Source organism: Cyrtonyx montezumae, unplaced genomic scaffold (genome assembly GCF_038088225.1).
Source record: "Cyrtonyx montezumae isolate F1298 unplaced genomic scaffold, pur_monq_1.0 scaffold_8, whole genome shotgun sequence".
NCBI classification, from domain to species: Eukaryota; Metazoa; Chordata; class Aves; order Galliformes; family Odontophoridae; genus Cyrtonyx; species Cyrtonyx montezumae.
The window spans coordinates 37172636-37199298 of NW_027072089.1; the positions used below are offsets into that span (position 1 = coordinate 37172636).

Here is a 26663-nt window from a genome sequence, read left to right on the forward strand (position 1 = left end):
TTTGGTTGTTAAACTGTAATTTAATTATTTTGGTGACTATTTGAAAATTGCATGTTGACCAAGGAATAAATGTTCATATTTTATCATAGGATGTGTGGTTGCACAAAATAGGAAATTGTATGTTAGAGTGGCTGTTATTTGTAATGAGTGAGTAGATGGCAGTCTTTCAGTGTTAACTTGGACAATCCACAGATTCAGTATTTCTCACTAATGCTTTTCTGTAAATAATTTTTAAGACTTACAAACAAGGACTAGTCTCTTCCTTGTTCTGGCCATAGCAGCTTCTTTTTCATTCTTCAGGAGAGAACTTCATTATCATTTATTTTAAAGTTATATATGCTTATGCGTAGTTATCAAAAACAGTACATTCAAATGCTACTAAGATTAATTACTGAGCAATTTGGGGGCTTTCTTATTTGAGAAATTAATGGTGAAGGCAATTGGTGAATTCTGAATTACTTGGTGCTTCCAGATAGCCTGTTGTTCTCCCATGTAAAATGACAGTTGTTCAGTTGATCCACAGATGCTGCTGATTTCAGCAGCAGTTAAAATGAAATTAAAATGCTGAAGAGATGACTAAATTATTTCCTAAAGTATTACCTACTTTTGTAGGTGGTGTTGTTTTGTAATGCTTCATGCTGACCAAGATGGAGAGAAACTGCAAGCGTTGCTTCGTCTTGTGACAGAACTCCTCGAAAGGGTCAAGGTTGTAGAGGCTCTCAGTACTGTTCCTCAGATGTACTGTCTAGCTGTCGTTGAGGTTGTGAGGAGAAAAATGTTCATAAAACACTACAGGGAGGTAAGTAAACAACATGTCAGGTCCAAACCGTTGTCAGTGTATAAATTAACAACTAACTGCATCTTTCCCCTTCCACAGTGGGCGGGTGCTTTAATAAACGATGGAAAACACCTATATGAAGCTGAAAGGGCAAAAAGAGAATCTTTTGGTAAACTGTTCAGTAAGTACTTTCTGTTCTGTGATCTGTGGCTAAGCATGGCATTTTTCTTCAGAAGCGCTTAAAATACTTGCATTATGTTTTAGTTGATGCGTATGATTATGTTTTTCTGTGTAGTTTTATAAAAAATGCTGTGAATGTTCTCATGAGTTTAATGCTTTTGAAGGAAAAAGAAGTTACTACACTTGAATGCAGTTTCTGCTTGAACACATTCTACAAGCTTTACGATTTCTTTAAACTCCTTTGATATCATTACTGAGTATTTGGGCACAATGCAGTACAGCATCCTCTGTAATTCATAAAAGCAAAAGCTGAAGTTGTGTACCCAAAGCACTTGACCAGTTTTTTTCATTAAATAAGAAAATTGAGGAAAAGGTTATCAAAATGTTGGAGAGGAGATTTAACAAGATTATGAAGAATTAACTTTGAAAAATGAGCTGAGGCTTTTGAAAAGGTGAACAGTAAGCAAATAGAACTTTTCACAACATTCAAGCCTCTGTTTCTGATTGTGGCTTTTGCATGGGGTTCTTTCACTACTTTTTGTTGAGAAGTGACGTTTGGAAATAATTTCAAATTTATTTCAGCTGTTTAACTACAATAGCTCAACTGTATCTTATTGAAGCATTGTTTGCATGTTGCATTTATTCCTTTGAAATAATCATTTTTTCTTTGCCCAGGGAAGTCTTTCCTAAGGAATCGCTTGTTCAGAGGACTTGATTCCTGGCCTCCATCCTTTTGTGTATGTACATAATACCTTTTTCTTGTTTCATTTTTGTGAACAGTATTTTAAATGAGGCTTAATTCATCTATACCTATCCATTGCTCTAATGGATGAGATGGCTAGATAGTGTACTTCTTGATATTTGTAAAGACCTGTATTAACACTGTTTACTAGCTTGTATTGTGGTGGGAAAGTATATATCAGCTTGGTATTCCTTTTTAAAGATTCATTTGTGGAACTGATTTAAAAAAATTAATTTTTATTAATGCTCAGAAAACAGAGTCCAGAAGGAATAATGGTTTATTTGATCCAATATTCTGAATAATACAGACATAAAATTAATCATGTGGTAAAAGCAAGTGTTTTCCTGTAATTGCTGGATGAGGGGAACAGAATTTTTTTCTTTATTCAACATTACCTATTTAATTTCTCAAAGAGTGGTTAATTTAAGTAAGATATTCTGATTCTAATATTGCTGGCTTTTATTTTTCTTTAGTATTTTAATTAGTGGACTGTGTTAATATTTAACTGTGTATTAAGTTTCAGTCATCTCTTATCCCTTAATATTAGTTGTTTATTAAGTTTAGTAAGTGATTGAGAGTGATTTTAGTGGTGATTGAGAGAAGGTGCTGCTGCCAGAGGCACTATTGATAATAACAAAACATTTGAATTTATATATGTATTCTTTAGGGTTGTGAGTGTATGGTCAGATGCTGCTTGTTTAAAAGAGCATTAAATCTTTGATAAGAGAGATCATAGTTTAGCTTATCTGTTATGAATGAGACTCTTTTTGAAACCTTCTTCAGTTGTTATCATCTTTAACAATGTATAAATTAATTTCTTCCTAATATAGACAAGAAAACCTCGCAGATTTGACAGTGAGCTTCCAGATATCTCATTAAGTGACTTGCAGTTTTTGCAGTCTTTTTGTCCTTCAGAAGTACAGCCATTACTCAGGTAAGTCACGTTTTTAACCTCTCTGTGATATGCAAGTTGCTTCCCTTTCTGTACAGTTCAAATGTCTTGGACATTTATGTCTTATATGTTCTGTATTGAGATGTAGTGAATGTTGTGTATTTCTATGATGGTTAATAAACTTTCAATTTCTTGCATTTTAAACCTGTAGAAATAGGATAGAGAAACATTAAGCAAGTTAGCAAGCAAGAAATAGGCAAGAACAAGTCTGGTGTAAGGTCTTACCTTGTAGGAGATCTTTCTCCGTATCACCACAGTGAGATGCTGTATGTATTCTTCTGTTAGGACAGAGCTGTAATTCTATTTTCCAGCTTTAAGGCTAAAATTCCACAAAGGATAATAAGGTAAATCCCAAAGGAGGTGGTCTGTTCTCATTTGTTAGGTTCACCAACAGTATCAGCTTGAAACCTGTTATTGACACACCGTGTTGAAGTTCACTCCATTTTTCATATTTATGCTGTACTGGTATTCTTTTTGATTCAGAAGTCCAGTTGATCCTCCTGGTGCTCTGTCTGCTGGTGCTAACAATAAGTATAGTGATCTTAGCTTGCTTGACAATGAATTTGCCATAGATCGTGATGGTGCTGAAAAACCCTTTTAATTTCTCGTTACACTGTTAGACTTGCTTCTCAGGGATTCTAAAGATAAAATCTAAGCTATCATTTTATGTATTGCTTATGTTGGCATGATTTTGGGGTTTGTGGGAATTTTATAACTTTCTTAGGAGGCTTTCTGACTGAGTTCAGTAAGAATTTTGTCTTGCTCTTAGAAAGTACTCAGTAGCAAAGGTGTTGTTCATGGCTGATGTAGTGACATAGCTTTCCACTTGATGGCAATAGAGGTGGGATTATGTTGTGTTCACCGTGGCTTCTCGGTTCAGACTTGCATTTGATGGCAACATTAGTGGCTGTGGAGCACTTGTAACTTGAGTGGGCCTAGCTTTCACATGCCTTTATAGACCCTGAGCTTCAGAACAAACTTTAGAGCAGTGATAAATTCAGAGCTTTAATTGAAAATTCCGAAGAAAACAATTGGCAAACTAGCTAGCAAGCTGAGGCTGAGCAGTGGGATTCTTCTCTATCACCACTGATCCCATGATTAAAATTATGCCTCTATTTTCTTACAGTACTTAAGTCTTCTCAGCTTCAAAGTTTAAGTAGTTACCAAAATGTTAATTCCATAAAAATAACACTGTGTACTGCATGCCATATATTTTGAATAGACTGCAAAATGCAGTGAAACATTATCTGCTTTTGTTGTATTGTTAGTCTAACTGAGCTACTCATTCATGACTTCAGTGGAGCAATTCCAGACAAATATTCTAGGAGTACAAGCTCTCAAGAAAAATGAAATAAATTTTACTTTTTCAGAGGTTTAGGAAACTTGTAAATGAAGTCTTACCTTTCAACACTTGCAGTGTGATCGTGTTATTCGGTCTTTTCAGTGATAGGTAATATAAATTAAATAGAATAATATAGAATTAGGTTCTACTTCGAAGTAAGAGCTGGAGAGAATCCAACTGAAGAGAGAATAACTGAGTCATTTGCAAGCGTAAGTGCTTCAGTTACCATCAGTTCTCTTCTGTTATGGCTTGAAAGAAAAGACCTTGATGCAATACTTCCCCATTATTGTTTTTATTGTTTTTATCATTACGTGGTCCTTAAGAGCTCTCAAGTTCTTAATTTAAATGACAAATAAAAGGTATTTTTGTGTGTTCTCCACACTAAATAGTTGAAATGAATAAAATATGAACTTTATACAGAGGAAAGCTTTGTCTCATTGGAATGTCTATGTAAAAACGTAATCTAGTTGAATATTAGATGTAACAATGTGAAAAAAGATTTAATTCTGCATTGTTTTTAAGGGTTCCAATACTTTGTGACTTTGAACCTCTTCACCAGCATGTACGTGCTCTACATAACCTGGTAAAAGCAGCACAGAGTTTGGATGAAATGTCACAAACTATTACAGATCTGCTGAACGAACAAAAGGTATTTTTTTATTTTTCTTAAGCAAGAAAATAGAATATTCTATTGAAGAAGAGCTGGATGTTTTCATAATACTGTTTTAACTGCTTCAAAAAAATACTTAGTTTTTCCAGATATGAAAGTTAGTTGATCACACAACTTTGAAGTAATTTTCTTTCTAACGAGTAAAGTAAGGCTATTTAGAAAATAGTCTAAAGTTATTAAATGCCTTCAACACCTCAGGTGCTTGTGTTCCACAGAATTTGTAAAATGTATATAATAAACTATATTTTAGTGGAATTATTCTGTTCATATTTTTCTGACATTTTTATGACCCTCTTTGCTGAATGTATGTATTTTGCCTATGTTGTTTATTTTTAAATAAGCTCACTACTTCTTCAGATGTTTTCATTCCTTCTTAAGTCTTTCTGGCCCTAGAAGATAAGGGAGAATTCAGGGACCCCATATCTGGTTGTCCCCATTAATCTGAAAATCAGTGTGTCATCTACTCCTGTGTCAGCACTTCTGCTTTTTGGGGAAGGGGAAGTGTTACATTCCCATTTTACTCTTGCCTGTCAAGCAGATTCTTTCCCCTGGAAAGAGTATCCTGTCAGTCATTTTTGGTTACTTCTTCATATTCTGCCACTAACTTTCAATATATGCCCAATGGGATCCTTTTAACTTCTGCTGGTAACCTATCATGGGGACCTAAGTGTTTAAAATTCTATGTGAGGTTTACTGATTTGGCTTCTCTAGCAGTTGAATTTTTTGCAGGATTCTGTGTTACAATCTACAATATAAATGTTCAGATTCATTTTGATGCTGTCTAAAACTAACCTTATACAACTTTCTTTGCAGTGCCATGGTCCTAGTGAAATTTAATGTATATACTTTGAATGGGCTCTTACTGTTTTTATTTTGTTCTCAAAGTCATCCACATCTTAAATTTTTATTGAGAAAATTCCTGCTTAAACCAGATATGTGAAGTTCTCTATCTTTTTACTCCTCTGAAACTTGAACATGAGATTTACTGGAAGTCTTTGGTTCATGTAGAATATGAGACTTGGGCTTCTTTTTGCCTTGTAATTTAAGAAGGTGTGTCATTTATGTCAGCTCTTCTTTCTTAACGAAGATTGATTTCTTTATGAGCAGTGTTTTTGGGCCTTTTCACTGTATTAGACAGTGAAATAGCTAAGAATGGTGGAAGTTGTGAGTTTTCTGAATGTATTCATCCAACAGATCACACTCTGATACGTAAGTGTTTGCTCCCTGAAAGCATCCTGAATTTTATCAGTGACACGTTTTCTAGGGAATTTGTTTTTCACTAAAGCTTACAGTGTAAAGGAAACATGAAATTATCAAAACAGTAACTTTAATTCCAAATGTACATGACATTGGAACGAGAAACTGGGCAGTTGCCTTGCTTGTTCAACCGTGATTAATTCTAATATTCTGAAAATCCATCTAGAAATTGGTTCATTACTTATCTGAGACATTTTTATCAGTACATGGCTGCACAAAATATATTTACTAAATCAGGAGAATCTATTCTTCCACACTTTTCTTTTGCTGTGCTTCAACCACTTTGGATTCTTGGCTAACTCAGAACTGTCAAATGCCTGGACAGATTTGGGTAATTGTCTTTCTTTAGAGTAAATTATATTGCACAATCAGAGCTGGGACACTCATGATGTCATCTTGAAAATGCCTGTCTCTGTCTGTCATTTCAGTGATTCATTTGAACACTTTGTTTTGCAAACAGATGTGTTGGAAAGATTTTTGTGTGTGTGTGTGTGTTGTTACAATCTGATGGAAGATGTTAGGTCTCTTCTGTGTTGTTTTGGTGTCTTTCTTTTTTTAAATCTTATATACATGCTACTTTTGCATATCGTTGTGCTTTTGCTTAGAATTACTGTAAGAATATGAAGTATCCTTTTCTTTAGTGTTGCTGGGAATTAACCCTACATAACTAGCAAGGTGAATAAACATTTAATAATAGTCCTGACAGTAGTGACTTCATCTTCATACACCTACAGGTTGTTTGTGAATTGTAAGATCTTCCCAGCTTGTCGATGACTCTGTGGACACTGAATTTTTGCCATGCGTAGCCCATGGTATTTGCCCAGGGAGGCCCGTTAGTCCACTGGCGATAGGAACTAGTTGATTATTAAGGTGACTTCCAACTCAAGTCATTCTATGATCCCATCCTTCTGTGCAAAACATGTGGCTGTAGAAAACTGGTTCATCAAGTTGGACTACAAAAGTTCCCCGTGCTTGTTGATAATGCAGCAGTTGAGCTCTGATTCAGGCAGGAGTTTAGCTCTTCTTGCTGATGCAGGAGGATGGTCTTTATGCATCTGCTTCAGACATGAGAGAAGAGCTGTGAATGTAGCCAGGTGAACAAAGAACAGGTCAGAGAGGAATTCCAATACGTTTTTGGGAATGCTGTTAACGTATGTTTTCGTTCCCTTGTATCTTACGACAGCTTCCATGTTCGTGGAACATTAATAACAAAATGCATCTTTGTCTGATGAGTTTCTTTTAGTATTAAATCAGAGTAAACCAAAATGAACAACATTGTTCTTTAAATAATATGTTACTGTTGTGAAATGAGTTTTTAGTGCTTTCTGTTTGTTCTGTTTAACGGCCACGCATCAAAGAGATTGCTGTGCCCTTTCATTTTTGTGATACAGTTTAATTGGATCAGGGATTAGGTTAAAGAAATCTAGGAGATAGTTGAGGTGCCTGTAGGAGTGAGGTAAGATGATTAAGGTGTCTTCTTCATGGTTAGCAGGTAATTAACATATGCAATCCTGTGGTATTAAAAGATGCTCTTGTAAGAGAAGCTGGCCTTTCAAATGAGATTATGAATCTACAGCTTGTTGTAGTTGAGTTCAAAATTCATCACTGTTTGTAGTCCTTCAAGAACTGTCCCTATTCCTTGTCCATTAGTTTACCTAGTATCGTAACTCAGGCAGTGTGTGTAATCCAGCAACACTGCAGAAATTAAAAATCAGCTCTACCTCTCTACTTTCTAGTTTTTGTTACTTGCTGTAAACTCCTTTTCCTTTTGTCATCGTAGGAATAACAGCATATGACACAGACATTGGTTGCCACCTATTGGCTATAAGTAGGCCATGTGGCAGACACCAGGTTCTTAGGGAAATAGGCAAGAGTCAGCCAGTCTTCCATCTTGTTTCAGTTCCGAAAAATGTGAAGTTTTACTCTTCTTGAGGCTGTAATCTAGTAATTCATCTAGAGACTCAGCTCACAGCAGCCATTGTAGAGCATGGTGAAACCACACAGTGAAGAGTTGTGGTTTGTTTTATTCTTCATGCTGTATGCTTACTCTCTACCTTCTATTATTGTCCTGCAGAGTATCAAGAATTGATACCATCCTTGCTTTGCATGTAGGACCTCATAATATCTATTCCCTAAAGTGTTGTAGTATGTTTTGTTTTGTTTTGTTTACTAACATCTGTGACATAAAGCTGAAAACAGTAATGTATTATGTTCAATCTATGAAATAGATAGCAAAAAATATGAAAATTTGTAACTGAAGTGAAATCCTGTGGTTACTTCATGCTGTAAGTTAAACCGAGTTTGTCACATGGAAAAAGCTTGAAAATTACAAAGCACAGGCTGCTTATGAAGTTTGCACGACCTTATTGAGGTTGATTTTTAAAATCACTTCAATCTGATTCTTTACTGAATTTCAGATGCATGTGAATAGGAGTATGTGAAGTTAGCCTGCAGTTAGTACAGTAATTGCCTACAGCTCTTGCTTTTTGGCTTCCGTGGTGATTGCATAGCCTACAGCTATTTTAGCTATAAATCAAAATTCAACTAAATTCACTTCCATAACAGTACAGAAAAGCATTTAGACTTCTGAAATGTTCCGAAATGCTCTTAATATGTCCTTTTAAATTGCTAGGATTTGTTTTCAAAACACTGTACATGAACTTATACTTCTCAGTAGTGCATGCAGAGCTTGAAATCTTGCTTTGTAGTTCTTACAGTATTGAACAAGAGTTAAAGATGATGTTCTAAGCATGTTATCTAACATCGGTGAATTGGAAAATAGGTTTTTAGCCTTTTAAATACCAAAACCACTGAGATTGATCAGATTTACTTGGGAAACAGCTTCATGAAGGTAAAAAAATCAACAAACAAAAACATATAACCTTTTTGCTAGATAACAATCTGCTGCTCAGGGATGATTATGGATAGTTATTCTAAACCAGAAATTGCTAGTGTTGAAGGCAACGCTGAAAAATAAATCCACTCAAAGTGTGCTTTACCTAGTTCCAAAAAGTGAGAATGTGGCTTTTAATTAGAGCGTGTCCTTTATTGTATTAACTTTCTTTTGACTTCTTCTCACTACTGATCTCAGAAGCACAGATACTCTCATTAAATGTTTTTTGTTAACTGTGTAAGAAGGCAACAATTTTCTTATACTAAAATTTTGGATAAACTTTAATATTCATTATCAGTGACTGAGTTACAGTGATTTATAAAGCTGTATTAGCAAAAAAAATATTTTAACTAACAAAATTACTAGGAAGAACAAATTCAGTAGGTTGTCAGTAAACAAAGAATGTCTATTTCTGACAGGGTACTTCAGTTTTTTGGTACCATTCAAACTTACATTTGAGTCCTTTCAAGCTTAATTGTATGTGATTATTGTAGGTATGTGAGCAATTTTCCAGTAATTTTAAAAAATGTACCATTTGCAATTTCTGCTATGTTTAGTTGATTTTTTTTTTTTTCAATCTTACAGGTAAGACTTCTTCATTTTACTTTGGACTGGTGATTTTTAATCAATTTCAAACATTTGTCAACACTTTTACCTATTACCTTAAATATTTGTATTTTTTAACTTGCAGGCCTCCAATAGTCAAGCATCACCACAATCTGCTACTACACCAAGGATGGAAAGTGCAACAGGAACTACAATTGCTACCTCTTCAAGAACTCCTCCATCACTCAGTCTTCAGGGTCCCCTATGTCCTCCTGTGTGTCCTCCTGCTCCATTAGAGGAATTGTCACCAGACAGCATTGATGCTCATACATTTGATTTCGAAACTATTGCCCATCCAAACCTGGAGCAAGCTCTCAAGCAAGGATCACTGGACTTGGATTCATTAGCAGAAAGTCCAGAATCTGACTTTATGTCAGCAGTAAATGAATTCGTAATAGAAGAAAATCCGGTATCTCCTAACGTTATAAGTGATCCACAAAGTCCTGAAATGATGGTGGAATCTCTTTATTCATCGGTTATCAATGCAATAGACAGTAGACGTATGCAAGACACAAATTCTTGTGTTAAGGACATTTCAGTAGAAAATGCTTCTCGCAGTGTTTCCGTGGAGAAGTGTAAGGTTATTGCTCAAGATTCAAAAGTACATTTAAGAGGTATAAAAGAAGATCTTTGCCACTTTAGAACACTTGTACAAAGAGAACAGTGTGACTTTTCTAATTCTTTAAAATGCACTTCATTAGAAATAGTAAATACTATTGAAAAGGTAAAACTTTCACTTGAAGAAACACTAAAAGATAAACATCAAAAAGAACTGCAGTCTTTGAGAAGTGAATATGAAACCAAAATTAATAAATTACTCGAGGATGATGAGGAAAGCAAAAAAAAGATTACAAAGTTAAAAGGTGACTTGTTAGGCCTTGAGGAAGTACTTCAGAATAAGAACAATGAATTTGCAATGGTGAAAAATGAAAAGGAAGCTGTAGTTTCCCTTCAGAATGAAAAAGATCAGAAACTACATGAATTGGAATGCCAAATGGAGACACAAAGTTCTGAAATTAAGAAACTGAGGCAGTCACGTGAGATAGTACTTGAAGACTTGAAAAAACTTCATGTTGAAAATGATGAAAAACTACAACTCCTGAGGGCAGAACTCCAGAGTTTAGAACAAAGCCATTTAAAAGAACTGGAAAACAACCTTCAGGCCAGGCATTTACAGGAATTTGAGAAAGTGCTAGCTGAGCACAAGGACAGCTTAGAGAAATTAAAAAAAGAGAACCAGCATAGACTGGAACAAATGCAGGAATCTCATGCAGCAGTTGTGCAAGAGAAACAACAGCAGGTAGAAGAGCTCAAACTGAAGGTTTCAGATCTGTCTGATTTGAGGTGCAAATTAGAAGTTGAACTTGCCCTGAAAGAAGCAGAAACTGATGAAATGAAACTTCTCTTGGAAGAAAGCCGAAGCCACCAACAGGAGACCTTAAAATCTCAGATTGATAAGGAAACAGAAAGCTTAAAGAAAGAGATAGATAAACTAAACAGTAAGATACAAGTTAGCAGTGATGAATATCAAGTGGGCTTATCAGAACTAAGAACTTTAATGACAATTGAGAAAGATCAGTGTATTTCTGAGCTAGTAGACAGATATGAAGAAGAATCAAATTTGCTTAGAACTGAACTAAGCAAAGTAACGATTCTGCATCAAAAAACTTCTGAAGCAGAAAAAAGACTTTCAGATCAAATAACAGAACTGCAGTGTAAGCTAGAGTTGGAAAAGAGTGCCCTAGAAAAGGAGAAAACAGAAAAAATGGCACTCTGTGAGCAGCAGGAAAAATATGAAGCTATTATCCATAGGCTTAAGGAAGAGAAAGATCTGTTAGTATCTAACCAAGAACAAGACAGGCAGTTGCTCATTCAGAAGCTCAATTCTGAAAAAGAAGATGCAGTGCAAACTGCTTGTAAAGAATTTGAATTACAAAAGGAAGCTGCTGAAAAAGGGCTTTTGGAAAAAATACAACAACTTGAGATGCAAGTAAATCAGAGGTACTGTAAGGATTATGTTGCTGTATTATCTTAGTACTCTAATTGCTGCGTATTGGAACATTAATATACCAGATTAAGTAAAACTTCTATGTATTTGTTGGGTTTTTAATTGAAGTTGCTTTTATTTTATAGATAGTGATATTTCTGTCTCTGCAGTAAGTTGCAAAGATCGTCAGATGTCTTGTACAGTATTATTATAGACAACAACAAAGGTTTTGTATTTCAGTTTTGTGATGCTATGCTGAAGCATATAATATGCATGTTATAATTGCCTAAAATTCAATTTTTGATGGTCTTAGCCTTTCTCTCCTATTCCATCCTTTCCTCTGGCTCTAGTACTGTGAGACCATATGGTAACTAACTTTTGGATTGATAATTTTCTTGTACTAATTAACTATACGCTTTTGGAGGTGTTGATGTTACCATGAAAAACTGCATGAGAATATATGAACAGTTGTGAGCAGTCCCACAGCCACCTTGACTTCAGCTGCCATTAACTGCCGTATTTACATTCTTCAGGGTCTTCAGTTTGAGCTTTATAATGAAACTCACTTGGGCATCATTTTAAGGAGCATCGTACTATGACTGTTCTTCCTTGTTAATTTCTGCAATATTTTCCAATTGGGGAAATAGTTCTTTGCCATAAAACACAAGTTGTTGCCTCCTGACGTCCTGTTTCCATTCTACGTAGAAGTTCCAAATGCTGTCAGAGTAGATTGTGGTATTGTTTAATGGAAATACGAGATATTGCTCTGTGACTGTGGCTTACAAACAGTATTCTAGTTTTTAATGCTAGAATTTGTCATTAATGTCCTTGAATTGTCACAGAACTCCAAGGTTAGATCTTGTTAGTACAATATCGAAGTTAAATATTTTGTTCTAAGTATTATGATATATCAAGTATGTGAAATAGAATTATAGAATGGATATGAAAGGAACAATGCAGAACATGAACACAAATTTAAGTTAGCATTTAACTCTTAAATGTCAATGTAATATTTGTTGTTTTTTTTTTTTTTAATGGAGGGAAGAGTTAGAAAGAGAAGGCTGTGATCCAGTGTACACACAATTCACTTCTGTGGTGCAAAGAAAAATATAAACATCCACTTCATTTGAAATATCCACTTCATCCCCGTTACCTCAGGATTTTGATATGCTAACACATCTGTCATTGATGTGTTATTAGTGTTGGCATTTTGTGTGTACAGAAAAAGAAGATTAAAATAATGATACACTTCTTGAATTAAGATTCAGTAACTGGGTTACAGTTAAGACCTATGTCTTTCTCAAAATATTTCCTAAACTTAATAAAATATGGTGGAATGTTGACGGGGAAGACGTCAAATGCTGTATTCAAACCGTTTATTTGTAGTAGTGGATGTAGAAGTGACTCAGTAAGAAAAAGATGTAGCTTTGTCATCAGACTTAAAAACAGGAAAAAAAAATGGAACAAGAACAACAACTAAACCACCGTCTACATTTAATTTTGATCAACTGAGCAGAGCTGCATATATTTCTATGCAAACTGGTTAAAAGTGATACCAATGTATTTCAAAGAAATGTTATCTGCTTCAGTCTGATGAAGCATTAGTAGTAATTAATTCTGTCAAATAGTTTTTATTTTCAAAGTGTGATGTTATTATGCATGCTGCCTTCTAAGGCTTCACTTTATGCTTTTATCTGCTGTTACATTTTTTTCTTCTAGGAAGTGTTTTGTCTCTGGAGGGCAAATATGTTATGTTGTCTTTTTGTTTTTTGAGTTCCTAAAACCCTAAGCTATGCCAGTAATTCGAGTTGACTTGTTATCCTCACTCAATTGTTGTTTAGAACTTTATTTGTAGTGTTAGGCAGAAACTTTTGTCAGATAAATGTTTTTTTTCTGCAAGATCACTGTTACACTAATGTTCCAGAAGGCACTGGTGGTGACTTAAGTTGTTAAATTTGACCTGAATGTCTCACTGCTATCAGGAGTTTAATTTTTGAACTTACATGAAAGCTAACAAAAATATTTAGAAGATAGAAAGAAACATTTGTGACTTGTGCATTACCAATCTATGAAAATTCATGTGTTTTGGTTATAAAGTGCCTGAAAGTCATCATGATTAGAAGTAATGGAACTACAAGCCATTTGTAACTCTCTTATTTAACTTTTTGTACACAGTGTGTACTGTGCTCAGCTGGGATTAACTGGAAATTAATTTAACAGTGCAATTTTTGTAATGATTGTCATTAAGCAGTTTGGTTAACTCCATTTATACTATTTGAAAAAAAGGTTAAAAGTATGATAGGACTCCATACTGCTTTGAAAACTAAATAAGATGTTGGTATCTTCCAGTCTTGGTATTTTCCAACCATTTCCGTAAGACTGCAGTTAGTGGTGAAGCTTCTCTGTGAAGAGAAACATTGACATTAGGTCACAATGCAGCTCACAGACACACACACACACTCACACTCACACTCTCACGGCTAGAACTTACTTATAAATAAATAGAAGTTCAATCCGGAGCAAAAGAGAAGAATGAAAAGTTAAAATAGTGTAGGTTTTTACAAAAGTCACTCAATGAAGGGATTTGGCTGTCCCAGTACTTTATACAGTGAGGCTTCATGATAACTCGAAGCCATGCCACAGAAGAGGGTAGTTAGTGCTTTGAAATCAGTCATTAGAAAATATCCATTTAAGATTATCTGCTTCAGGAGCCATTTAAGGTTCTTATTCTTCCTGTTTGAGTGACAATTAATGCTTTTCTTTCTGGTCATTACTGCTGTTCTCTAGATTCTGCAACCCACAGTATTCTTTTACATCTGGATTCCTTACTTTTGCAGGAGTTCTGGAGGGATTGTGTTTTGACACAGTGAAAATCTTTAGGGAGTTGATCTGTCATGGTTTCTTGTTTTACTACTTTGCATACTGTGTATTCAAATAGTAAAGACACATCTTTCCCCTCAGCAGATTTTAACAGTAGAGATGCTCATGGACACTAGAAAACAGAATGCCCAAGGATAATAATTTGGTGAGATGCGTGTGTTTAAAAACAAAGTTAAAGAGTAAGAATGACTCAAATTTGAGTATGGTATGCACTAAATATTTCTGAAAAATGTCTCAAAACTAACTGCTGACTTGTTGGTTTACTTATTTCATATATTTGGAACTTATTTATGCTATGAGTTTAAAGCCTGAACATTTTCTTTTAAGTCCTCCCACCGAATCATCTGCTGAATCAAACTTGGTTGCTGAACTTCAAGAAAAGCTTCAGGAAGAAAAAATGAAATTCTTGGAGCAGCTTGAAGAACAAGAAAGAAGAAAGAATGAAGAAATGCAGAACATTAGAACATCTCTAACTGCAGAACAGCAGGTAAAGCTGATTCTTTTTGCTTTTGCTATGTAACACTTGTGCATTCTGACTTTGCATTATGCTGTCTAGAGTCAGAATATGGTATGCCAATGGAATTCAGCATGCTTATGACTTTCGTTTTTGTTTAACTGTTCGTGAAGTGACCGGGGCAGATTCATTTTTTGACAGTTTCACTTGTGTTGTTATGCTAGTGCTCTGTTTTACTCAGTAATCCTCTGAGCTCCAGAAAAATGTTGTTTAAGTATAGTTTAACTTAATGGTATTATTTTTGGACTGCTCAAATTTAATGCAAAGAAATACTAATTGATTTGGTATGCTTCTTAGTGTCTCTTAGATTTATTAGCCTGGGCATATAATTTTTTAGGTTCAATACGAACGTGATGGTTTTCTAATTTAAACATCTCTGTGTATTCTTCACCTCAATACGAACTCACACTACACTGGATTAATTATTACTGCATTGAATTACTTACTGCAGTATCTTTCCTGACTCGTGTTTTCTTAAAATACTGAACCTCTCAGATTTTGTAGGTGAATGTTCACTTCTAAAGTTAAATCTCTAAGTAACAGATATTATCTCCAGCTTTGTTGCGTTTAAATACTAGGAAAGGATTTTCTCTTCTAAGCACATCTGCTTACTTTAGCTGTAGTGGGATCAAATAAGGACAGAGAGACAGTGTAGTAATTAACTGACTTGGTGAAATGAATGCTACAAATCACTTGGTGCAGAGAGCAGAATATTGTGGGCAGTTATAAAGACAGAACTAGTTCTGAAAGTTTTGGATTACAGACATTAATATAGTAAGCCTTCTGTAGTTAATCTATTATGGCTATTTTACAGGTTACATATACGATTGTAATATTTCTTCCTCTGTCAGATTTGCTCTTGGTATGCGATTTTTCCTCATCCAATAATCTTCATTCATGCAGCAGAGTGCGCTAGGAGAGGTTCAGACAGCAGATTCTGATGGAGTACAGAATCTACTGAAAAATGAACTAGCACTCACTAATTCATGCATAAAATTTACAAAACTGTTGCTGCTGATCACTGAATAATCTGAATGATTAACTTCACACTTTTGTCATTTTTGTCTCAGTAATGTTATCTTCGAGATGTTACATACTTTTTGGAGTATTGTTGGCTTTCTTATGCAGACATTTACCAAAGTCTGCTGTGCATTATGTCAAGTGTATATTGGCCACGTATATATGTTATAATTTATGTGTTGTTTAAGACAGAGATGAATGGGCAGATTTATAGGCACAGAGAATCTAAAGCTAGTCAAAATCATGCCTGGCTCTTTAATTCATTGAAGAAGTGAAAATGTAGCTTAAAACAACTTCTTAATAGGTGGGTGTTCATAGATTTTGCCTTTCTCATCACTGTAGCTGTAAAATTTGCAATGGTGAGTATGTAATGGATAGTAGAAGAATTCATGAAGTAGAAAGATCTGTCAGTCTTGATACAGAAGCTGATAGACTGATCTTCTTTATATTAAGTAATTCACGGTAATTCACCATGATTTTTGTACAACATTCTTCAGTGAGGAATTACTGCATGACTTGAAATCTATTCTAATGAAGATACTACTAGATTGTTCTAGTATACTGATAATTATATTTTTCTTTTGTATTATGAATCTTAATGCAGTGTAGCTTTGTCTTAGTAGCCCTTCTAATCCCCAGAAATAGCTTTTTTAATTAAAAGCATGCAACTGTAGTGTATGAATTAGAATAAAAATATATTCAAGAGTCAGTGTTCTTTTAATGATGGCTTGTTTAGAACTGTACTACATTGGACTTGGGAGTGATAGGATACAAGAGAGAAAATATGAGAGGAAAAAGAGAGGCTGTTTCAGAGAATCCTCATAACAAAATATCTAGCAGTATGTCCAGAAGAGTTTGTGAACAAGCTTACTTCCTTATTTAATCAGAATCTAGAAAACTACATTGTGTAATATCTTTTGTACTTCCCTTGTTTCAGTGATGTCATTTGCACTGTGTTTATAATGTACATTTTGTATTTCAGTAGTACTTCTTTCTGTTTCCAGACGAACTTTAACACTGTTCTAGCAAGAGAAAAAATGAAGAAAGAAAATATAATTAATGATCTTAGTGACAAATTAAAAATGCTAACACAACAGCAAGAAAAAGATAAGGGTAAGCTAACTTCTGGAGAAGTGTGTGACTTTTCTAATAGGAGATAATTCCATTTGCTTGTTTGGTTTTACTCCTTAGTAATGCTATTATTACAGGAATTTTTATTCACTTGTATCATAGATTTGATTGAAACACTTTCTGAAGATAGAGCTCGTTTACTTGAAGAAAAGAAAAAGCTTGAAGAAGAAGTCAGTAAGCTGAGAAGTAGTAATCTTTCTCCATCAACCTACTTAGCAGCAACTTCAGAAGCTTGTGGAGCCTGCGCAGCTGATATTCCCACTGACACAGAGAGACTGGCTTCTGACATTGCACCTGAGGGGAGGATGGACTCCACCATGGAAACCAGTATGATGGCTGTGCAGTAAGTATGGGGCGTTGCAGTAGAAATGAGTGAAACATGCTCTTTTAGATGTGTGCTGTTTGATGTTCTGAAGTACAGATGAGCTTATTTAACACTCCCTCTACCTTTGACATTCTTGCTAACATCGTTCTTTCAGTAGTACACATGCAGATGTGTGTATGGGAACTGCTGAATCACGGCCTGAACCACTGATTGGTCACCTGAGGTGAGCACCAAGTCAGCCATGGGGGCACAGGTGAAGGTGATATACCTGTGTGGGTGGAAGGGGTGGAGCCTAGTTCCTCCTCTCTCAAACCCCATTTAAGGGCTGACCACCACCAGGGAAGGATCTCTTCTTGGAGATCCCTCCCATGTGGAGTCCTCTGCGAGCCTTGTCATCTTAAAGGTGAGCCATCTTCTCTTTTGTATTACCTGTATAACTGTTTGTATAGAACTACTTAAAATATACCATCTTCTATACTATTCCCTGGTGGAGTATCGTCATTAGGAGTTATTTACTCTACATTTGGCGAGCCAGGCAGCTCTAACTAAATCCATAATGTCGTTTATTTGGAGTATATTTAAATGGGCCAAGGGGGAGAACGTTACCCCCCTAGAACAGACAATCCCTGGTCTAATTCCAGGATTCATGGGGTCACCCTACTATGGATTGGCATCCGTTATTGAAAAATGGGGACCCATGCGGGTTCCAGGGACTGCCGCTCCTTCTCCATCTTATTTGACTGACTACTTTGTAGGATTAGATAAAGACATACTTATTACCAAGGAGCGGCGGTTAGCTGCCTCTGCAGTAGCCTGGCCATTAGTAATGGCCATACTCAAGTTAGATGTCGCAAATGTTAATATGGAGACTGAAAATCAGTTATTACGAGACCGTATTGAGAAACTGGAACAACAGCTGGGTACGTTAACAACCAAAAAGCCTGGCCTAAATGTCCCCACAAGACAAATAAGGAATATATTGGTAGAAGACACCCCAAAATCAGAGGAAGAAGACTCTGATATGACAGGGGAAAAGATCTCTAAGGCAGATCTCGAAACTCCATCTATGATGGACCCATTCGAGATTCGGCCTATTATAACTCAAAAAACAAAGAAGGTACAGGATAGACCAGCAGGGGTGCCTCCTGACCAATGGCCCCCTGCAGAAACCTGCCTCCACGTGACCGCTCGTCCATATACAGCTAATGAGTTGATGGACCTAGTACAACGGTTCCATCAGAAACCAAGAGAAAGCATACCATCATGGCTCCTAAGGTTATGGGATGCAGGAGCTGAAAGTGTTTTAGTAAATGGAACAGAAATGTCAAAATTAGCATCTATAACGATAAACCCGGCATTAAGACAAAGATTATATGCAGCTGTCCATTATAATGAGGAAAACCATTCTATTATAGATTGGTTGATGGCTGCATGCCGCTTAACATGGCCCAATAAAACCGATATCCCTCTTAATACTGGTTTGTGGTCCTCTATGGAGGACCTCCAGACCTATATCAGAGAACTGGGTATGAGGGAGGCTCTGTATGCGGACACTTTTGAAAGCCCCGATACGGAAAAGTTTACAGCGGGCATGAGAGATCTAATACTACAGCAGGCCCCCTCCCACCTATATGGGATGTTGGTTTCCATATTAAATCCATTGGTGGCATCAGAAGCCATCGTACAGCAGGCAGCCCAGTTAGTAGCAGACTTAGGGGAGACGGAGCGCGTAAGAACCAGGCGTAATGTTCGTATAGTGGAAGATGCTGAGGCCTTCCCTATTAGAACTAAAAAGCCTGCTCCACGGATGCCCCGATCAGGCCCCGTACGGGTATCCCGGAGGACTATGTTTAATGATCTCATACGGGCTGGGGTTGCATTTACCAAAATTGATGGGCAACCCAACCATGTTTTGTTACAGCTGTGGAAACAGCTTAGAAATGATCAGAAATTTCAGAGTGCTCCCAGAAAATCGGGAGTACGAATTATAGAAAAAACACCAACAACAACCTGGAATTTGGCTGACTTTATAATACCGAACAGAAGGAAAAAATATCCACAGGTGTCACAGGCTACAGTGCCTGAGCCACCTGTGGCAAAAGATTTAGATCTGGCAAAATTCATGGATTAACGGAAAATTCTGGTCCCCATAGGGCCTCTAGCTGTGACCGGAGGCCCTATGTAGAACTAACAATATTCTGGTCCAGGACAAATGTACAGAAGGTGATGGCTCTAGTGGATACTGGCGCAGAAACATCGATTATATATGGAGACCCAACGAAATTTAAGGGTAATAGAGTGATGATTGGTGGGTTTGGGGGACAGACTATTCCAGTCACCCAGACGTGGTTGAAACTGGGGGTTGGGCGTCTCCCGCCCCGGGAGTATAAGGTGTCGATTGCCCCAATTCCAGAATATATCTTGGGCATAGACATTCTATGGGGTCTGGCTCTCCAGACAACTGTGGGAGAGTTCAGACTACGGCAGAGGTACATTAGTATCCGGGCAATACGGACAATATTGAGGGGCCATGCGAAACATGAGCCCATTTGTTTGCCAAAACCACGCCGGATTACTAATGTAAGACAGTACAGACTCCCGGGTGGACAAGAAGAAATATCAAAAACAGTGCAGGAATTAGAGAAAGTAGGTATTATAAGGCCTGCACACAGCCCATATAATTCCCCCATATGGCCAGTACGGAAGTCGGATGGAACATGGAGAATGACGGTGGATTATAGGGAACTGAATAAGGTCACGCCGCCCATCCATGCGGCCGTACCCAATATTGCCTCCTTAATGGACACTCTTAGTAGGGAAATTAAAACCTACCATTGTGTCCTGGATTTAGCGAATGCGTTTTTTAGCATACCTATTGCTAAAGAATCACAAGATCAATTTGCATTTACGTGGGGAGGCAGGCAGTGGACCTTTCAGGTCTTGCCACAGGGGTACGTGCACTCACCAACATACTGTCATAATTTGGTGGCACGTGACCTGGCTGATTGGAGGAAACCAAACAGTGTGAACCTATACCACTATATTGATGACCTCCTGTTAACATCCGACTCACTGGAAGCAGTAGGGGAGGCAGCAGATTCATTAACTGCCTACCTAAGTGAAAGAGGATGGGCTATCAATCCTCAAAAAGTGCAAGGTCCAGGACTGTCCGTAAAATTTCTAGGGGTAGTCTGGTCAGGAAAGACCAAAGTATTACCTGATGCCGTCATAGATAAGGTTCAGGCATTTCCAGTCCCTACAACACCAAAGCAGCTGCAGGAATTCCTGGGTATATTGGGATATTGGCGTTCCTTTATACCTCATTTGGCGCAGCTGCTGAGACCTTTATATAGACTTACCAAAAAGGGCCAATTATGGGACTGGGGGAGAACAGAACAGGATGCTTTTCAACAGGCGAAACAGGCGGTTAAACAAGCCCAGGCACTGGGTATATTTGATCCTACCCTTCCAGCTGAGCTAGATGTTCACGTAACTCAAGATGGCTTTGGCTGGGGCCTGTGGCAATGTCAGAGTTCTGTTCGGACCCCCATTGGATTTTGGTCTCAGGTGTGGCATGGAGCAGAGGAAAGATATAGTATGATTGAAAAACAGTTATTGGCTGCCTATTCTGCATTACAAGCGGTAGAGCCAATAACCCAAACGGCCGAAGTTATAGTCAAGACTACATTGCCAATCCAGGGGTGGGTAAGAGATCTGACCCACCTTCCTAAGACGGGGGTGGCCCAGGCGCAGACGGTGGCACGATGGGTTGCCTATCTCAGTCAGAGGAGTAGTCTATCTTCCTCACCGTTGAAAGAAGAGCTTCAGAAGATTCTTGGCCCAGTAACGTATCATAGTGATGCACCAAAACAAACTTCGGTTGCTCCACCACAGAAGAGTCCCGTCCAGGAAGGAAAATATCCTATTCCTGAAGATGCCTGGTACACGGATGGGTCCAGCAAGGGCAACCCAAGTAAGTGGAGAGCAGTAGCGTACCATCCTGCCACAGACACAATCTGGTTCGAAGAGGGGGATGGTCAAAGCAGCCAGTGGGCAGAGCTGCGGGCGGTGTGGATGGTTATAACCAAAGAACCTGGTGATGGTATCCTGAATATTTGCACAGATAGTTGGGCTGTGTATCGGGGGCTCACTCTTTGGATCGCACAGTGGGCCACCCAGGATTGGACTATCCACTCCCGACCGATCTGGGGCAAAGATATGTGGTTAGACATATGGAATACAGTCAAACACAGAACTGTGTGTGTCTACCATGTTTCTGGTCATCAACCCCTACAGTCACCAGGAAATGATGAAGCCGACACACTGGCCCGAGTTAGATGGGTTGAGAACTCTCCATCTGAGAATATCGCTTACTGGCTACATCAAAAGCTGCGGCATGCTGGGCAGAAGACCATGTGGGCAGCCGCTAAAGCGTGGGGACTGCCCGTACAACTATCGGACATCGCTCAAGCATGCCGAGACTGTGACGCCTGCTCTAAGATAAGACCGAGGTCGTTGCCTGAAACTACAGCCCATCTTGCTAGAGGACACAATCCTCTACAGAGGTGGCAGGTTGATTATATTGGGCCTCTCCCTCGGTCTGAGGGGGCGAGATATGCCCTAACCTGTGTCGACACCGCGAGTGGGCTAATGCAGGCCTATCCAGTACCAAAAGCCAACCAGGCATACACTATAAAGGCACTCACAAGGTTGATGGCTGCCTACGGGACACCGCAAGTCATCGAGAGTGACCAAGGAAGTCATTTCACGGGTGCAGTGATACAACGCTGGGCAGAAGAAAATAATATTGAGTGGCGATTCCACCTGCCATATAATCCAACGGGGGCAGGCCTTATCGAACGTTACAATGGTATTCTCAAGGCTGCCCTGAAGACAGACTCTCAGTCCCTGCAGGGGTGGACAAAGAGACTCCATGAGACCCTGCGGGACCTGAATGAAAGACCTAGAGATGGCAGACCCAGTGCCTTGAAAATGTTACAAACAATATGGGCCTCCCCACTTAGGATCCAAATTACGGGCACCGATAATGAAGTGAAACCTCAGATTGGCAATGAGAACAACCTTCTGCTCCCTGCCCCTGAGGACCTAGAACCAGGTACCAATAGAATAAAATGGCCCTGGAAGGTGCAGGTAGGACCACGATGGTGCGGCCTACTTGCACCTTGGGGGAGATTATTGGAGGTGGGGGGTTCGGTAGCTCCTCCGGTTATAGGTACATGGCCTACTGAAATAATGGTTAACACTCCAGTCTTCATTGCTAAGGGGACCCCTATCATGTCTCTGTGGCAGATCAGGACACCCCCTTTGGTGCCTGATATAGTCGTACAGCCACAGACATCGGGTCAAAGGGTTTGGTACAGGCGACCAGGGCGTGCCCCTGTACAAGCTGAAGTGTTAACCCAAGACAGGAATACGGCCTGTATCTTGCCCTGGAAAGCGGATCTTCCCCTCTTGGTACCTCTAAAACACTTGTATTACTCCCCATAAGTCTATGAATCACCAGAAGGAATCAAAACAATACTGCAGTGTTCCAGAGTTGTTATAAGACCATGTGAAGCATCTGGTGATGGTCTAACCGGGACTGATGACACGTAAGATGGACCTGCACTGTATGATTACATGCTTCCAGTAGATACCACCGAGCACTGGCCCAAAGAAGAGTTCGACGGATGCGCCGATCATCACTCATATCAGATTACATCAGCATGCGTTGCGACGGGCAATTATGTAAGCGTCGCGATGTATTGGGTCTCTGTATCAAGGGGAACTCACCTTATGGTTACTTGATCAGTGGTTCATGTCGTGAAGGGGTGGAGTGTATGGGAACTGCTGAATCACGGCCTGAACCACTGATTGGTCACCTGAGGTGAGCACCAAGTCAGCCATGGGGGCACAGGTGAAGGTGATATACCTGTGTGGGTGGAAGGGGTGGAGCCTAGTTCCTCCTCTCTCAAACCCCATTTAAGGGCTGACCACCACCAGGGAAGGATCTCTTCTTGGAGATCCCTCCCATGTGGAGTCCTCTGCGAGCCTTGTCATCTTAAAGGTGAGCCATCTTCTCTTTTGTATTACCTGTATAACTGTTTGTATAGAACTACTTAAAATATACCATCTTCTATACTATTCCCTGGTGGAGTATCGTCATTAGGAGTTATTTACTCTACAGATGTGGTATCACAATTATCAGGAATGCTTGGTTTTCATGATTTAGAAGTAGGCAGCTTCAAGGTGGAACTTGATTGAGAGGTGAAGAAATAGGCTTAGGTATGTGAAAAATAAGTCAAGTGGGAGAAGAGAGGTTTTAATATGATCCCAGGGTGAGCTAGGCGTGTTATTAGCATATCTTTTGAATGGTGACTGATTCTCATATACAATACAAACAAAAAACTTTGTGGTTGTTTGTTTACATGACTGCTGTAGATAGCATGATGATGTTTCTAAGTGTGTGGGAAGCATTTGATAGAAATTAGCCCGAATCCTTTGAATTAAAACAAACAAACAAAAAAAAAAAGCTTGAGAGTAGCTTTGGTGGATTGATGTTTTGTTTATTGGAGAGGAGGACAGATATTCAGCATCTCTTTACTTGCATAACCTTTGAATCATCAGTATTAGAACACTTGGTAGTAGGTGGTAGTAATAGGACTAGGAACGAACAACTCTGCATTGTTTTAAATCCTTACTTGCAACTTGCAAGAAGGTACATAAAATCAGTTCTTTAGTATCTGCTTCTATTGTACACTGGTATTGCAACAGGTGGAAATAGCTGTTAGTAAATATTGCTCGCGTTTCACCATTATTCACAATTTGCAGAGGCTAGTCAATAGACAGTATTTCAAACAGCTGTGGTTAGCTGAAGACAGGAAAATAAACAATTTAAAAGCACAATACAAAATAATAATGATAAAAAAATATACTCTTAATTATAATCTTTTAGTTCTACCTGGTATTTTGCTTTGGCATGTAGCTTGCCTTGTAAGACAAGATGAATGCACCGTAAGTTCAAAATTGTCCATTTTCTTTTCCCAACCAAATCAAGTTGGGCTACACAGTATTTTGGCTCTTCCGTAGTACCCTATGTTTTAAAATACAATTTAAATGTAATAGGAATTACTCTGTGTTCTTAGGAAACTTTTGATTATTTGTATTATCTTGTGTCCAACTGCGTTTTATCTTGCAGATGCACAGATATTCACAGTTAGCAACACAATATTCACATTGGTCTTTCTCTACTAGGAAGTCCCAAAGCACAGAGCATTTGAACTGCTAAGATTAGGGAAAATACAACACTGTGAAGCTGTACTGCAGTATCAAAGGTTAGCTGCCAAAAGCTTTAGCTATGTAGCTTTCATACTAACGTTCTGAGAATGGTGCAGAATATTCAGAAATGGCTCTGTGTAACTTTTTAAGTTATAAGTGACTGAAAATTCACTGGGTTGAAAAGAAAGCTATTTTGGAAAAAATAAATAAGATTCTGTTGGTGCTGATTCTTAAGTTACCTTTCTTATATTCTTATTTGCTACTTTATTGATCCTTTCCTTTCTTGAATATATGCCTTGCTTACATATGATAGAATGGTAGGATCTAAAAGTATTCTGTGAATTCCAGGGTAAGCTCCATATCATGCAAGCAGAATGATAGCATTCATCTGTGAGTGAGTGAGAAGGGGAAGGAAAAAAAAACCATCTACGTGTTGGGGAAATTACTTTTAACATACCTGTTTTCTTCTTTCTATTTTAGTGAAAACATCCACATGTCTGAAGAAAAACAGAGGATCATGTTGTTAGAAAGAGTGAGTAGATTGTGAGATAAAATATTGCACTAATTATTGTAAATATGTTAGTTATGTACTCTGTTATAATATAGCGGGTTTGGTTGTGCTAATTTCACTGTAAATGAAGCCATTCAAAATGGATATTAGTGCACTATATTTGTACTAGGACTAGCTTAATTCACCTTATTCATGTGAACTTCAGTATAAATGCCTCAGCTGTAATACTTCATTTTGTAAGTGACAACTGACATTAATCTAGGGAATTCTTCAAAGAAAAAAGCACTTATTTAAATCAGAGCATCCAAACCAATTGGTCAGGAATCAAGACTGATTTACTTGTTTCTTTGGGAAACAGAAATCTTACACTTGGATCATTTTAATTCGGTCTGGGATCCCTTATAGCCTCGACAGTATTGCTTTCAATTTCATACGTTGCTTTCAGTGTACATTGAGTAAAGGAACATATTTGACAAAATAAGTTTTTTCTTGTTGGTGAAAAGCTATATGAATTCTCAGTAGTTGCAATGAAATCTTCAAGACTCTAGTCATTTTAACAGTCCAGTCATTTTTAACTCCATTCTAGTTGCCTTCCTTCATGCCTATTCAAAGTTGAAACTTGATTTTCAGTCCTTAGCTTTCAGGTTTCTAGCTTCAGTTAGACTGAGGTCTGAGATTAGGAGGAAAAATTAAATATTGAAAGATAAGTAGAGGAAATTGAATATTGAACTATATAATGCAAGTGACTGGATGTTTCTAACTATTAGCACTTGCAAGTTTGATTCTGTCATCTATTTGCAAAGGATTTGTCGTGGTTTATATCTAGCAGCTACAGATAGTAATTGATTTTCTTTGCTGTTTTATCAGTGAAATGTTTTTCTCCTTAATGTGGAAAAGTGTGGAGGTGAACATAATTTAGTACTTGGTGTAGCAGTGGTAATTACTGTCCTTTAAAGTTATTACAAGTCTTAGTTCAAATTATATTTTGATTCTATTTTGAAACTATAGTAAGTGTGTGTATTGTACAAGTACTCTGTGTCTGGTCATATTAACACTATTTAAGATGTTTATACTGTATAAGTTGTATTAATTAACTAATCAGGTAAGATTTTCTCTCAGACTTTGCAGTTGAAGGAAGAGGAGAATAAGAGATTAAATCAAAGATTGGTAAGTGCAACACATTTTAAGTGCCTTAAAAAAGGGAAAAAAAATTGAATGTTAAACTACTTAATCTACATGTTTTTAATGCAAGTGGCAACTTGATGATTGGAGAATCTTTCAGTTAGCTCAATTTAACAGTTTCCTTATGTAAACAGTCAGACTGGAGAAGGCTACAGAGAGACCTCATTGAGGCCTTCCAGTACTTTACAAACAGAAGAGAAAACAACTTGTAAGAAGTTGTGTTATTAGAAGTCTCATAGCTGTAGAACAGGGAGGAACGGCTATAATAAAAGAGGGGAAACATAGGTTAGATGTTAGGAAAAAAGCTTTACTTAGAGGGTGGTGAGGCCCTGTCACAGGCTGCCCAGAAAAGCTGTGGGTGCACCATGCCTGGAGGCACTCAGGGCCAGGCTGGCTGGGGCCCTGGGCAGCTGAA

At 37.8% G+C, this 26663-nt stretch overlaps 1 protein-coding gene across 4 annotated transcripts in view; it reads left to right on the forward strand.

Moving 5' to 3' along the window:
* Positions 1-26663, forward strand: part of RB1CC1 (RB1 inducible coiled-coil 1) — a 69776-nt gene that overhangs the window by 36579 nt on the left and 6534 nt on the right. For all 4 annotated transcript variants that reach the window (XM_065752900.1, XM_065752902.1, XM_065752901.1 and 1 more), the window contains 11 exons: positions 613-799; positions 878-959; positions 1634-1695; positions 2531-2634; positions 4517-4643; positions 9506-11421; positions 14615-14774; positions 16826-16934; positions 17055-17295; positions 25036-25087; positions 26186-26233. In XM_065752900.1, coding sequence (XP_065608972.1) covers positions 613-799; positions 878-959; positions 1634-1695; positions 2531-2634; positions 4517-4643; positions 9506-11421; positions 14615-14774; positions 16826-16934; positions 17055-17295; positions 25036-25087; positions 26186-26233 — 3088 coding nt within the window. The remainder of the gene's footprint in view (positions 1-612; positions 800-877; positions 960-1633; positions 1696-2530; positions 2635-4516; positions 4644-9505; positions 11422-14614; positions 14775-16825; positions 16935-17054; positions 17296-25035; positions 25088-26185; positions 26234-26663) is intronic.